General features: G+C 55.0%; 3 protein-coding genes across 4 annotated transcripts; 1 reads left to right on the top strand and 2 right to left on the bottom strand.

Annotated features, from left to right (window-relative positions):
- The first annotated feature begins 94 nt into the window (after positions 1-94).
- MLST8 (MTOR associated protein, LST8 homolog) lies at positions 95-4,706 on the top strand. Its single transcript, XM_062614829.1, has 8 exons — positions 95-264; positions 363-414; positions 496-658; positions 757-832; positions 2,391-2,543; positions 2,690-2,814; positions 3,245-3,408; positions 3,954-4,706. The coding sequence occupies exons 1-8, from the start codon at positions 136-138 to the stop codon at positions 4,070-4,072; spliced, it is 981 nt and encodes a 326-aa protein (XP_062470813.1). The 5' UTR covers positions 95-135; the 3' UTR covers positions 4,073-4,706.
- Positions 4,707-4,860: 154 nt separating this feature from the next.
- BRICD5 (BRICHOS domain containing 5) lies at positions 4,861-7,407 on the bottom strand. The gene is made up of 5 exons (XM_062614853.1): positions 7,399-7,407; positions 6,785-6,937; positions 6,424-6,531; positions 5,413-5,566; positions 4,861-4,955 (listed from the first exon to the last, which is right to left on the bottom strand). Exons 1-5 carry the CDS (start codon positions 7,405-7,407, stop codon positions 4,861-4,863), a joined length of 519 nt encoding a protein of 172 aa, XP_062470837.1.
- On the bottom strand, positions 6,810-14,401 carry PGP (phosphoglycolate phosphatase). Of its 2 annotated transcripts, XM_062614832.1 has the most exons (4): positions 13,740-14,401; positions 13,310-13,405; positions 8,424-8,552; positions 6,810-6,937 (listed from the first exon to the last, which is right to left on the bottom strand). In XM_062614832.1, exons 1-3 carry the CDS (start codon positions 14,362-14,364, stop codon positions 8,425-8,427), a joined length of 849 nt encoding a protein of 282 aa, XP_062470816.1. In that variant the 5' UTR covers positions 14,365-14,401; the 3' UTR covers positions 6,810-6,937; position 8,424. The 2 variants fall into 2 exon arrangements, with proteins under 2 accessions (XP_062470816.1, XP_062470815.1); XM_062614831.1 differs by lacking the exons at positions 6,810-6,937; positions 8,424-8,552 and having other exon boundaries at positions 11,223-13,405.
- Positions 14,402-14,463: the final 62 nt, after the last annotated feature.

The raw sequence follows: 14,463 nt of genomic DNA, 5'->3' as shown, positions 1-14,463 counted from the left end.
CAGAGCCCGCCTCAAGCGGCGTCACTCCATGCGCGCTGAGCTGCCGCGCTTTCCGCGCGTGCGCAGAGCGCTCAGCGCCGGTACCGGGACGGAGCGGGGGCTCCGCTGGGTCCCGGTGCCCGCCGCGCGGTGACCATGAACGCGGCGCAGGGCACGGTGGGCAGCGACCCGGTCATCCTGGCCACGGCCGGCTACGACCACACGGTGCGGTTCTGGCAGGCGCACAGCGGCATCTGCACCCGCACCGTGCAGCACCAGGACTCCGTATCCTTCACCGGGGGGTGCCGCACACCGGGTGCGGGAGCGCGGGGGCCGGGCTCGGGCTCCGGCTGCTTCGTACGGACCTTAACGGGTGCGTGCAGCAGGTGAACGCGCTGGAGATCACACCGGACCGCAGCATGATCGCTGCCGCAGGTGAGCGCGCCCGGCCCCGGTGACAGCGGGCACGGGTGGCAGCGGGACCGTGGGTCACCCCCTGCCCGCTCCTCGCTGCAGGCTACCAGCACATCCGCATGTACGACCTCAACTCCAACAACCCCAATCCCGTCATCAACTACGACGGCGTGAGCAAGAACATCACCTCGGTGGGCTTCCACGAGGACGGGCGCTGGATGTACACGGGCGGGGAGGACTGCATGGCCAGGATCTGGGACCTCAGGTGGGCACCGGCACCACCGCCACCAGCAGCAGCATCCCAGAGCTGTGGAGCTCATCACACGCCGTTAACCACGCTCTGTGCTCCCTGTTCTCTTGCAGGTCTCGTAACCTCCAGTGCCAGCGCATCTTCCAGGTGAACGCTCCCATTAACTGTGTGTGCCTGCACCCCAACCAGGTGAGCACTGGTCTCACTGCGGCTTCACAGCCCAGACTTTACTCTTGCTCCTCCGGGTAGGCCTGAGGGGCTGCAGAGTTCTATATGGCATCCACAGCAAGAGATCTGGTGGCAAAGACCCATGAGCATTGCAGGACATGGAGCAGCCACGTTTGTGCTCATTACCTAGTGGCTGTTGCAAAGGGACGGTAGTGGCAGCACTGGGTGGGATGGGGAGTGTGAGGGTGTTACCTCTGCCAAGGAGCACACCCCAGGGCTGCAGTTACCGTCAGGACTTGGGTCAGATTTGCTCGAGGTTCATGTTCACCACTTGGGTGATGAAGGAAGGGATGGCTGGGGCTTGAGAAACAAGGCTAAGCTGGAGCACAGAGCGTTGGAGGGAATGGTGGTGGTCTCATTGTAGTGTTAATAACCCATCTGGTCCATTTTGTGTTCACAGACTCAGCAGCACAAACCTTTGTAAACAGCCGAGCACCAGAAATGTTTCTTTGTGTTTGATCTTCAAAAGGTTTAACCTCCAAGTCTGGAATTTCAGACCCGATTTGAGATCAATGATTTGGATCACACTTCACCCAGACGCTGCTGATGCTCCTATAGAGCCAGTGCTGTGCGAACATACAATGTTAAAGCCAAGCATTATTGTTGTACATAGATCTTACACATGAAGTAATCACTGGCTGAGATGCTGCTGAGGTGCTGGTCTGTGAGCAGAAGGCAATTAGTTAGTCCAAAGGTGGCAGTGTTTATGTGGATGGCTTCATCCCTCTGCAGTTCCCTGTTGCCAGGATGCTGGTGAGAGGCTTCTCACAGCCTGGGTACAGCGGTGATGGCTTTAGCAATGGCATTTACAGCTGCTAAGAGGGAGTTGGGTCTCAAGAACCAGAAAGACTCCAAACTGTGTTCCTCAGGAGCCAGCCTTTGCCTTGGGGGACAGGAATAGCTGGTCCTGGGACCTGCTGTCCTGCAGGGAACCTGCTGAAGCGATGCTGTCGCATAGCTGTCGATAAAAGCCCTGGGTTAGTGGAGAGCTGCCAGCATGGTCTGCTCCGAGCACGGGAGTGGAGCCAGAGCTCTGCCCTTCAGCTTCCTCTTGTCCTTCCCCTGAGAAGGGGAGGGAGGGAGAAAAGCCCATTTAGGCTGGAGGTTCTCAGGTATTTGTACACTCCTGAGTGCTTCAGTTGTTCACCGGCCAACCCACATCTGAATGCCCGTGGCTGGGACGTGCTGAAAATCCTTTGGCTTCTGTGGAAGCTGCTGGAGCTGTGCAAAGGTTCTGAAACTGAGGCAGCTTCTGTCTGCTCTGGGGTATATAAAGTGAGCAAACGCTTCTGTAAAGCCTTTTTGCAGTGTGAGGTCCGTGCTCTGCTTGCTCCCAGTGCACAGGCACTCAGCAGGTTCCTAGGGCTCTGAAGCAGCCCTGTGCTGCAGAATAATGAGGCGAAACAGGACCATGATGGTTAAACCCAGAGCAAGGCTTCACGGGCATGATCTGAGCATCAGCCTGAGGCTGCTGCTTGTGGGGTTCTCCTCAGAGACACGAGGCTGCTCTCTCTTGCAGGCAGAGCTGATCGTGGGTGATCAGAGCGGCGCCATTCACATCTGGGACCTGAAGACCGACCACAACGAGCAGCTGATTCCAGAGCCTGAAGTTTCTGTGAACTCAGTTCACATTGACCCCGATGCCAGTTACATGGCAGCTGTGAACAGCTCGGTGAGCCGCAATGGCATCCAGTGTGTGTGGGGGGGATTTATGGTGCTCAGGTGCATGTACTGGCATTGCCTGCAGCATGGCTGGGGTCAGACATGGGAAGTCCAGGCTGCTTTGGGGTGGGCAACCATCACCCCGTCTCCCCACAGGGAAACTGCTACGTGTGGAACCTGACGGGTGGCATCGGGGAGGAGGTGACTCAGCTGATCCCCAAGACCAAGATCCCTGCACACAACCGCTACGCGCTTCAGTGCAAGTTCAGCCCCGACTCCACGTGAGTGCTGCAGCCAGTGGTGGGAAATGATGGTCCTTTTGGGCAAGCAGAGGCCAGCTGCACCTCCAGATGTGGCTGGTGCTGGCTCCACGCTGCCCTGCAGGTCCCCAGGGAGGAGCAGGACATGGCACTGAGTTGCTGTCAGTGCATCCCAGCCTCGTGGACCATGATCTCAACAAGCTTTGTGGCTGTGAGGTGTTGTGAAGCTGGGGTTCAGTTGCTGATCTCCAGGAGCAAAGTGGGGAACTTGGTGTCCTTCACAAGCTTGTTCAGCTCAAATCTTGTAAAGCAGATGACGTAGGTGTAAAGAAGTGTGATTGCAATGAGCTCAGGTCTCCAGTTCGCTACTGGTCCAGGCCCAAGTCAACGAGAGGCCCTTGGGCGTGCAGTGTGACTAATGAGACTGCCCTTGCACGTCTCTTCCTCGCAGACTCTTGGCTACGTGTTCTGCAGATCAGACCTGCAAGATCTGGAGGACTTCAAACTTCTCGTTGATGACAGAGCTGAGCATTAAGAGCAATAACCCAGGAGAGACGTCTCGGGGCTGGATGTGGGACTGCGCCTTCTCTGGGGACTCCCAGTACATCGTCACAGGTAGGCCCTGCTGCACCACTTGGTTTGGGCTCCAGGGCCCTGCACGAGCACAGGACTCACCCATTTCTGTAGCTGGGACATTGCCAAACCCAGCTGGGTGAGGAGAGCACCCAGCCTCACACCCACAACACAGCCTACTCACTCCCTTAAGTGTCTACTAACTCCCTTAAGCGTTTACTGACTCCCTTAAGTGTCTACTAAAATCTCTTAAGCATCTACTAACTCCTCTAAGTGTCTGCTAACTCCCTGTGCTGCAACAGGGCATCTGTTTAAACTGGAGGGATGTTTTTTACCTGTGCAGTTTGTTTCACCTTGCAGCATGAGGCAGGATGGTCCCTTCAAACCACACATGTTGTAACATCAACCGTAACAGTAAACCTCTGTGTAATACAGAAATGCAGCAAGCTTCTTGCTCTACACAGCTCCCTTACCTCTTGTCGTAATAATGGTGTTGAATGACGCAAGGGGAAAGTCTTGTAATAGTAATTAAAAGGTAAGTGTAAAGGTTAATGCAGTTTACCCATTCTTCTCCCATTTCTCTCCAGCCTCCTCTGACAACCTGGCCAGACTTTGGTGCGTGGAGACAGGAGAGATCAAGAGGGAATACAGTGGCCACCAGAAAGCAGTTGTCTGCCTGGCTTTCAACGACAGCGTCTTGGGCTAATGGCCACATGTGGGAGGAGAGGACCTCTGCTTGTTGTCACTTGTCCTGCAGTGGCAACACCATCTCTGGAGCCCAAGACACGACCTGCAACCACCGTCCCCTCCTCTGGTGGAGGGCTCAGGCTCTGGCAGCAGCAGCTGCCTCTGCCTCAGTGGGACCAGGCTGCAGCTCCAAGCACATCATTACTGAAACACATGTGGCTTCCAAGGGAGGCTGCCTGGACAAAAGGGAATGGGAGAGGGAGGCAGGATCCCACCGAGGGCAGCAGGGTGCTGTTCAGCCAGAGGAATCCCTGTGGCATCAGCTGCTGACAGCTGTGTGATGTTCCTGTATCCCAAAGTGGGGGAAAAATAAATCGGCCTTTCTAACTGTTGGAAGAGGCTGAGCAGAGGAGAGGCAGCTGATTCCTTGGTTTGCAATCCCTTTATTCAAGTGTATGCCACAGACTCACTGGGAGAGCTGCACTGGTAAAAAGCCAACCCCCCCAACAAGTGTAATAACCTTGTGTTGAGCAGGGCTTGTAGCCATGTAACACAAGCTACACCACAAAATACCTCTAGGCCTGGATCTCCTAATACCTATGTACATGGTGCAGCCCTGAGCACAGCTGCAAATAAAGTGTCTGTCATGGTCAGCTGCAGTGTTATGGTCATTCTCTAAACAGTCCTTGCCAGCAGCATGAGATCAGGAAGCTCTGGGGGCTAGTGGAGCTGTTACCTTCCTTGGAATCAGAGGTGTCTCAGGAATCCAGTTCAAGTATGTAGAGAGGGAATCCATGGCCGCAGGACTTACTCGGGGAGGTAATAGAAGCAGATAGACACACAAATGTTGCTTGGAAAGCAGATGTCAATGCAAAGGTAGATGAGGCGCTGCTTCCCTGGACCTGCCAAATGAGCAAGGACAGAAGCAGGGTGAGGGGAAAGCTCCTGTAGTCGCTGGGGAGCCAGCCAAGCAGAGAGCCTCCAGGAATGACCTTTCCCATTAAAGCTGGAGTGAGATGGAACAGAAGGAGAGCTCAGCAGGTTGCTTTGGTGAGGATGGAGGTGACAAGCATTAAGCCACCAGCAGTGCAGGGGACTGCTCTGTGGATGCACAAGCTGCTGTGCTGCCTGGAGAAGGGGCCTCAGAGCCTTTGCCAGCCGGCTCACTGCAGGTTGTGGGTACGAGCCAGCCCTTGGGGAGCACTAACAATGGTTTGATTCTCACTAGAGGTCACCTGTCCCTTGGCAGCCCATCCTAGGACATGCATCAGCTTCTGCACAGCCCAACCTGCTCCTCTGAGAGGTACTAGAACAACCACACCTCCCTCCTGTGCAAAGGGAAACACACACACCACTCACCCTCGCTTCTCCTGACTCTGAAGATGGGAGTCTGCTCACACAGGGTCTGCACAGCCTCCCCCAGGCCCTGGGGGTCCACCTCTCCCCCTGCCAGAACACCCAGGAACTCCTGGTAGTGCTTGGTCTGGTTATTGAGACGGAGCAGCTGATCAGCCTGGAACAAACAACGTCCCTGTTAGTTCCTCCGCAGGCTCTTTGTCCCTCCTGGCCCTGCGGCCTGGGGAGCAGGGGACACACAGGCCATTTGATGGCAGGGACAGGCACCACAGACTCTTTGACTTCCATTAAGGAGCCTCACAGCTAGGCAGATGCTTTCTCCTCTTTGCAATCCCTTCGGTAGCCTGCCCTGGTGGGTGCTGTGCTCCTTCACTGCTCTGGGTTAAACACTACAGCAGCAGGCAAAGGAGCCCCCGAGGTAATGGAGAGCAGATGACAGGCACAAAACCATGGGGCCTTCTGTCTTCTTGAAACAGAATCTGCCCCCTGCCCATGCATTCATTAGCATGGAGTTCAGAGGGTCTGTGTACATGATTTGCTCCAACCTTCCTCCCCGTGAATTGCTAACAAGCCTCCTTTGTTTTTTGTTCCCTGGATTTCTGAGCAGGTAACAGAATCCAGTGGGAGTGGGTCCTGTGAGAGCCCTGCTATTCACCCCATGGGACATATCCCCCCTTCCCAAGTGCAGCTCTGCTGTTTCTCACAGATTGGGTATCCATAAAAGCAGGAGCTGCTGCTCTGAGCTCACACACAGCACTCCAAAGCAGAGCCCTGCTCCTGCGCCAGGCACCAACCCAGCCCCACCAAGCAGTGAACTGCTGCTGCTGCTACCCCCGGCTGGGAGAGCCCCTGCCCTCATTTAGCCATATCTGGGATGCTGGTGTTAAAGAGTCAGCACTGCAAACCCAAATCCCTGCAGGAAAGGGCCTTCAGCAAGGCAGGACTCTGTGCAAAGCCCAATTCATCACCCCTGACCACTCAGCTGCCCCAGGAGTGGCCGCAGCCGCTGCTCACTCTCTGCTCAGACGTGTTGAGAGGTGTCTGTAGGGCTTGGAGGTCCCAGGAGTCCATCCTCTTCAGGTAGCACACACGCTGCTCCATGGGCTTGTAGCACACGTAGCCCTGCAAGACAGATTGTGCCCCCTTAGAGCAGTCAGCGGCCCCCACAGCTACCTTAACAGCCCCCAAATGGACATCCCTCCTTTTGCCCTGTGTTCTTTCCTGCCTAAAGGTGCAGAGAAAGGCACCTAAAGTGGCTGGTTAATGCACTTCCTGGTCTACACCTCCTGCTCCCACCTCTGTAACTCTTCTCCCACCAGCCTGGGCTCCTCTGTTCACTCCCCTGCACACGAGGAAGGTGATTTAACACACTTACATTCCTGCTGTCGTACAGCACCACGGCGGTGTGGTTGCTCTGTGAGGTGATGTAGTAGGTCACGGTGCTCCTGGACTTGTCCACCAAAGCTGTCTGATTTCTCAGCAGGTCCTGCTGGCCCTGAAGTGTCAGGTGGATGAGCTGCGAGCCAGCCTGGGCACAAAGAGAGGGACAGTGCCACCAATCATAGAATCCCAGCCTGGTTTGGGCTGAAGGGACCTTAAAGCTCCTCCAGCTCCAACCCCTGCCACGGGCAGGGACACCTTCCACTAGAGTAGCTACCTCCAAGCCCCTGTGTCCAACCTGGCCTTGAACACTGCCAGGGATGGGGCAGCCACAGCTTCTCTGGGCACCCTGTGCCAGTGCCTCAGCACCCTCACAGGGAAGAGCTTCTGCCTAAGAGCTCATCTCAGTCTCCCCTCTGGCAGGTTAAAGCCATTCCCCTTGGCTTGTCCCTACAGGCCCTTGTCCAAAGCCCCTCTCCAGCTTTCCTGCAGCCCCTTTAGGCACTGGAGCTGCTCTCAGGTCTCCCCTTAAGGAGCCTTCTCTTCTCCAGGCTGAACAGCCCAGTGTTCTCAGCCTGTTTGCAGACAGGAGTTGCTCCTGCCCCTGACTATCCTCATGGCCTCCTCTGGACTCACTCCAACAGCTCCATGCCCCTCTTGTGCTGCTGCCCCAGAGCTGGATGCAGGGGGGAGCTCAGGAGAGCAGGATCTGCCTCCCCAGCCAGCACAGCTCACTGGCAGCTCACCCTCCCTCAGAGGCCACACATCGGAACTCTCCTGCGTTGACACAGAGGAGCTCAGCCCTCACACTGAGACTCACTTGAAGGGATGCTGTTTTTAGCAGCCACTTCGCCAGCGCTGCCAGCACTTTCCTGCCCCTGTGCCTGCTGGTCTTCCAGAAATGGGAACCAGCTGAAGCCAGTCCAGATCACAGCTATCACGGTTTAAGCCCAGCCAGTAACCCAGAACCATGCTCACACCCCGTCTGTGTCCACCTCTGCTCTGGAGGGATGGGGAGCAGAATCAGCAGAATGTAAATCCCATGGATTGAGACAGGAACAGTGCAGTAACTCAGGTATAACACAAACCCACTGCTGCTACCACCAATAACAATAATGATAAGGGGAATAACAAGGGGAGAGAATATGAAACTAAAAAAGGAAGGAAAAACCCAATAATAAACACAAGTGATGCCCAATACAATTGCTCAGCACCCACCGACCCAGCCCAGCCCGAGCAGTGATCTGAGCCTTCCAGGTGACTCCCCCCGGTCTCTATCATGGGCATGATGTGCTGTGGGATGGAATACCCCTTGGCTAGTTTGGGACAGGGGTGCTGTCTCTGCTTCCTTCCAGCTTCCTGTGCCCCCCCTCACTGGCAGAGCATGAGACTGAAAAGTCCTTGATCAGGGAAGCACTACTGAGCAACAACTAAAACATCAGTGTGTTACCAGCTCTGTTCTGAGGCTAAAGCCAAAACAGCTCTGCACAAGCTACTAAGAAGGAGAAAAGCAACTGTACAGTTGAAAACCAGCTGAATCCAGGACAGCAGCCCATTCATCCCTCCCACCAAGTGCTGACACACATTAAGGCTGTGGTGAGCAGAAGGCTTCCTGCCTGACTGGGGTCTCTTACCTCAGAAGAGCTGGGGGAGAAGATGAGAACCCCCAGGATGCTGATGCCAATGGCACAGAGCAAGGCGATGGACAGGATGATGCAGAAGGTCCTGCGTGGAGCTGTGAAGCACACTGCAGCTCTCCTGTCCTGGGAGCCAAGGCAAGAAGGAAAGGAGTTAAAATCAACCCTCCTACTGATTATTCTTCTTCCCCATAACAGGCAATTCCCACTGACGACACAGATCATTGCACAAACTGAGGGGGTTTGAGTGCAGAACTGCCCAAACATCACAGCAGCCCTGGAATAACATCACTTTTATCCCACAGTGCTGGAGTTTCAGGTCTGACATCCTGGTGATGGGTACTCCCACAGCTGAGCACCTTCCTCCTGCAGCCACAGGAGCATGGAAACGCTGGGAAGCCATTGGAGAAGGGCTGGAGCTGGAAGCTTTCCACAAAGAGGAGCTGCTGCTGCTGTGCTTTAGCAGCAAATTAACTTACTTTGGTTTATAGCAGAAATCCCCAGAGAACCATCAGGATTTGGAACAGCCCCTGTTGGAGCGATCCTGCTTCAGTGCCCCACTCTGTTTGGTTGTATTTACCTTCTTTATCAGCTGTTCTTGTGCAGACCAAGCTGTCATCTGAAGCAAAACAGCCTGGCACTCACCTTCATGCTTATATGGAAACAACTTTAACTTAATGGCACCTAACATTATTCTTTGCAAGCAGAAAGGATGTGCTTCCAGTAATCCCAACTGTGCAGCCCCCATTAGAAAAGAAGCAACCTGTTTTTCAGTCTGAAGGACATGAAGGAATCCAATACATGCCCGTGGTTAGAACTGCTGCAGCCACATGAGGAAGGGGCTCTTCCAGGCTCTGGGTCAGTTATGGATCTTTTTTGGTGATATGTAACCTCCAGACCTATCCCACCAGATGCGATAGTGCTGAAGCCCTACGCTCCCAGGCAGGGTTTCAATAGCTAATGGAATTCCCTGCATGGGAAAGGCACAAAGAGAGAAATCCAGTGACTCCCAGCCCTGAGGCTCTTCCATGCACACACACCCCGAGTGGCTCTGCAGGGTGCAAGTGGGGTGCTTCAGCATCTCTACCCTGACCATCCTGCCCCGCCTTGTGGAAGCCCAGGCATGTCTCAGAAAATCCATCTGACAGGATGAACAAAACCTCACCAGGATCCCCAGGAACAGGAGAAGCTCAGCCCCTTCAGTGAGGAATTGATCAAGCCAAGAGCGGGGTCTCCCTCTGTGATAGGGCGCACGAGGGATACTCACTGTGGAGACAGCGCTGCCAGTGTTATTCCTGCCCTCCATCCTCCACTTCAAATGAGGACCTTGCTCCTGCAGCTCTGCCTCCTGGTTGTATGCAGACTGTATATGCAATTACAACTCCTGGTACACTTGGAAACCCAAATTAAAACAAGCGTGTATCTAGAAGAAATGGTCCATCATGCCAAAAATAATTCCAGCCAGGAGTTCCTCAGCCCAGACTTTGGGAGGCTGAAACCTGAGAGCTGCCACCTGGGCAGAGGGGAAGAGATGGGGCTGAACCCAGGAGTGCCGAGTGACGCTGTCAATGCCTAACACGGTGCTTCCTTGTGAGCGGGCTGAAGGGGACAGGATGACAGTCAGGGACTTTGTCCTGGCCTTCCTTGCTGGCAGGACCACTGCAAGCTCATGAAGAGTGGAAAATAGAGCAGAGAGGAGGGGTAGCCTGCCCTGTCATCAGTTACTTCCCACTGTCAACACAAAGCTCGTGCTGCCGGAGCTCCACAGGCTGAAGCCAAGCGTTCCTCCTGCAGGCTGCTGCCCTGCAAGCCTCAGCTGCACAGACATGCTTGTGCTCCAGCAGACCTTGTGGTAGGTAGCCCCTGGAGAGAAGGATCTCTGCTAGAGAGGCATCACCACAACCCCAGCTGCACTCATGTTCATACCCCACCAGGCTGTGGCACCCACAGAAATCCCCAATAGAGGTTTGTGGGTTTGAGACCTGCCAGCGAGAGGCAAGCAGCTGGATGGAGGCAAGGAAAAGTTCAGAATTCCTTCATATAGTCTGTTAAGGGAAAATAAGGCTTTTGGACATTTTCCTATTAAGCACAGACCAGGACTGATCCAATTCAGCCAAGAGGGCAGCTCATCCTGGAGCTTCTCACCACCAAAGCACTGGCAATCCTTCATTCTTCCCTGCTGTCAAGGCAAAGGTTAGCTATTTCAGTGGCAGCATCCACCCAGTTCTGGCACGATGCTTCTGTGGGATGTGAGCTCCAGCTCTGAAGAAACACACCCTGTGCTGTGGCACTGCTGAGAGCAGGGCAGGACTGGCACAGCCAAACCACAGCTCTGCTTCACTGGGCGATGCGCAGGAGACCCAGCACTGCTCCCACATCACCACCTGCAGCTGAGCTTCGCACAAGAGGTGTGAGAACCAAGCAGCAACACACAGATGGGGGGTTCTCCCCAAAGAGATTGTAACAGCCAAGCAGGAGACACTTTCTTGCTCTAAGAAATGAAGGCCCTGCCTAACCTGAGCCACAGAATGAAGCAAAACCCTCTACAAAACACTGGTGGTGGCAGGATTGCTGTGTTCTGCTCAGCACTGTGCTCTTCAAGAAGCAAATCCCAGCCCCCATCAAGGGATTTGGGACCAAAGCCCCAGAAATACCCTCCAGAGCTTACATTTCTCTCCCCATTTCTGCATGTGAGGACTAAAGACAATAACCACAAACCAGCCCCTAAATCCCACAACCTCCACGCAGCACAGCTGTGCCAAAGATCAGAGAAGAGACTTCAAAGTGAGACAACGCTGGGGAAAGCAGGTTTTGAAGTTTAATGTGAATTCAAGTAGAGGCTTAAAAACCGTCTGGAAGTTGCACACAGTTTCAAAGCACGGCTGACACCTTCACCCACATGTTTCAGCACACACAACTCGAGGTAACAGCTCCCTTGTGTGGGGCCAGTGATGGCTCCAGCCAGGCCAGGCCTCTCCTGGTGTTTGCTGCTTTACTTGTCATCTTCTGACATTCCAAGCACCACATAGAGGAACTGAATCCAGGAACACATCCTGAAGCCAGGCTCTCCCTGCAGGAAATCCATCACATCCATTTCCACATTAACCCACAGTTCTACCTCTAAGGGTTTATCTGTGACTTCACACAGCCATAGGCTTCCAGCTGGAGGGAAGAGCAGGGAAGAGGCAATCCGTGCTTCCCGACACAAGGGAACACCTTGGACAGGATCAGCTAATACTCTGGTTAACACCAAAAGACAAAGTGAACTGCAAGGTTATTGCTCTACAAACAAGTGACTCGTTGTGACTGGAAGGAAATGGCACCAACACACTGCCAGAGCTGCCTGGCTGCACAGTGGGAGGTGAAGGAAGGAAGTAGTTTAAAATCAGCTACCAACAGTGGAAGCTATGGATAAAAGCAGCTTATTTGCATATTTAATTTGTCACTTAATTCTGTAATGTAAAAGGTTTCACCTGCGGCCTTGGATCCAGCTATCACGGACAGAGCTGTGCATCACCCAAATCCAGCTCAAGATCAAACAGGAATCATCACCTGAGCCAGCAAGTGCTGCTCTGCAGCAGAGCACCCGGCCCCAGGCCTGCAGGGAAGAGCTGAATCTCAGGTACTGAAGGAAGCACGTGCCACCATCACACACAGCCTTGGGATTCTTTGAGAGGAAAACCGTGCTAGATCCAGCCCCTGTTTGCCAAGCATCACCTCTGATGCTGCAGCTAAAGCCAAGGAAAGAGCTATTTGGATGCTGAGGGAAGTACAAGAATTAACTTGGTACTAATGGATCCAGTTATCTGGGAAGCAGCAGTAGTGAAGGACAGTCCTATGTGGGTAGAATTTCTGCATTACCAAATGCAAAAGCTTGGATCTACTGTGATCAGTGAAGTACATTCCTCTTATCCTCCCTTTTGGGAAACAAGATATATTATCATATACTATACTTAAATTTATAATTTAAATATATTCTGATATATATTTAGGATGGGGGTAGCTCTGTACGTACATGTGCTTTATACATACACCCAGCACTTGGACAAACACAGTGAGACCGAAGACCCTGCTTGTATTGTGAGAGTGGAATCATCCTAATCTGCATTAGTGCAATCTGCAGTGGTCACATAAACAAAGACGGAGTCAGTTTCTGTGACATCTGCATTGGGCTGGAAGAAGAAAATTCAACCCACGGCTAAAGACTAATCCTGCCACCTGCCAATGCCTACAGGCATTGCTCAAAATAGCTGGCACTAAACACTCCAGGTTTCCCTGAATAAACCAGACTGAGTTACAACCTGCCCAGGTAAGCACCCACCACAAGATGTTGGGTTCTTTTCCTCAGATCAACCAGCTCTGCTTCCCTCAACTCAGTCTAGAGGACAAGGTGACATTGAGCAAAACAAACATTTGGCTAGACTGTTGCTTAGAATTCGTTTAAAAGCAGCCCCAAGCCCTCAGGACGTGGGTGACACTAATGCCCTTTTGGCTTCAAAGTGCATTTAGAGACCGAGATGTAAACAAAATCACATCGGGAGGACATGAAGGTTAAAAAGCTGCTAAGGGCTGCTAACTCCGGGTAGTATGCTAGTTACTGTCACAGGGTGATTAAGAGAGTATGGCTGCAGAGGCTGCAAGCACTCTGCTCTCCTACTCCCCCAGTGCTGGCAGGAGGTCGGAGATGCTGTTGACGTAGTAATCGGGCACCAGGCTCTGCCTGGTCGGACAGTCGCTGTCCTGATGGCCCCTCACTTCATCCAGCGTGCTGACCCCAGTCAGCGTGAGCAGGGTGGTGAGGCCGCAGGAGTTGCCCATGAGGATGTCTGTGTCAAGCCTATCTCCCACCATGATGGTACGGGCAGGGTCGATGTTGAACTCACTCGCCACACAATCGAACATGTACCGGTTGGGCTTCCCTACGATGAATGCCTCACGCTGGGCCGCCGTCTCCACTGCTTTTACCAGGCAGCCCGTCCCTATGGAGAGAACAGGAAACGCCAGTTAGGGACTGCAGAGGAAACTCGCCATCCACACAAGCCAGCACAACACCATGGACAAGACGGGCAGGGAAAGAGCTCAGCCCCAATAGAGGTGGTGGACTAAACCTGCTGGAAGGCAGGAATACTGTCTCACACCGGGATCAGAAAGGCGCCGCTATTCCCGAATAAAGGATCTGCAAGGATTCTCCCTCTTTCAGTGTGGAGCCCAGGCTCTGGGACACTGAGCCCGCCACACTGCTATGCAGCAAGACTCAAGGCTGAGCTCGGAGACACCCAGAGCCACCTCCCAACCCACCCCCGCCCCGCGCACCGGGGATGGCGGCGCCGCCCTCGAGCGGGAGCCGGTGGTCGCGGTTGGTGCCGACAAGGAGGCAGTCGGTGCCACCGCGCAAGAGGTACCGCAGCGCCTGGCACAGCTTGGCGTAACTGAAGTGCTCGTCGAAGCCCACGAGGACAGCGCGCACGGCGGGGTCGAGGGGCGCTTGGGCCCAGTCAGCGGGCGCGGGGCCGGGCAGGGCGGCGGGGCCGGGTCCGAGGTGCGGGATACCGACAGCCTCCAGCTCGGCGGCGAGCGCGGGGCTGCCCAGCACGTAGGCGGCGGCGCCGGGCGGCAGGGCCTGGCGCAGGTAGCGGGCGGCGCAGTAAGCCGAGCCGAACACGTTGCGGGGCTCTGCGGGCGGGAAGCCCAACCGCCGCAGCTTCTCGGTGTAGGCCGCGCGCGTCCGGCTGCTGTTGTTGGTCACGTAGCACAGCCGCTTGCCCGCCGCCGCCAGCCGGCCCAGCGCCGCCGCCGCGCCGCTCACCGCCGCCTCGCCCCGCCACAGCACCCCATCGCAGTCAAAGAGCAGCGTGTCGGCGGCGTCCAGCACGGCCCGAGCCGCCTCGGCCTCCAGCCGCCGGCACCGCCGCTGCCCGCCGCCTCCGCCGCCCGCCATGGCCGCCGCACCTCAGCCGCGCGTCCCCTCCCGCACGGCGCCGCCGCTGCGCTCTCATTGGCTGCCTGGCCCCCGCGCGCTGCCATTGGCCAGGAGAGC

The sequence above is a fragment of the Pezoporus occidentalis genome, unplaced genomic scaffold (genome assembly GCF_034315485.1).
Source record: "Pezoporus occidentalis ecotype Australia unplaced genomic scaffold, CSIRO_AGI_Poc_V1 ctg178, whole genome shotgun sequence".
NCBI lineage: Eukaryota > Metazoa > Chordata > Aves > Psittaciformes > Psittacidae > Pezoporus > Pezoporus occidentalis.
This window is presented reverse-complemented; position numbering and strand designations above follow the sequence as displayed.

Bases quoted from the DNA above. Each gene is read 5' to 3' on its own strand.
- MLST8 (XM_062614829.1), top strand. From the start codon at position 136: ATGAACGCGGCGCAGGGCACGGTGGGCAGCGACCCGGTCATCCTGGCC. The intron at 265-362 runs GTATCCTTCACC...GGGTGCGTGCAG, and splicing joins CCGTGCAGCACCAGGACTCC to CAGGTGAACGCGCTGGAGAT. The intron at 659-756 runs GTGGGCACCGGC...GTTCTCTTGCAG, and splicing joins GCCAGGATCTGGGACCTCAG to GTCTCGTAACCTCCAGTGCC.
- PGP (XM_062614831.1), bottom strand. From the start codon at position 14,364: ATGGCGGGCGGCGGAGGCGGCGGGCAGCGGCGGTGCCGGCGGCTGGAG. The intron at 13,406-13,739 runs GTGCGCGGGGCG...TTCTCTCCATAG, and splicing joins GGGCGGCGCCGCCATCCCCG to GGACGGGCTGCCTGGTAAAA.
- BRICD5 (XM_062614853.1), bottom strand. The intron at 6,532-6,784 runs GTAAGTGTGTTA...TCTGTCTTGCAG, and splicing joins TGCTGTACGACAGCAGGAAT to GGCTACGTGTGCTACAAGCC. The intron at 4,956-5,412 runs GTGAGTGGTGTG...CTCATTTGGCAG, and splicing joins CAGAGTCAGGAGAAGCGAGG to GTCCAGGGAAGCAGCGCCTC.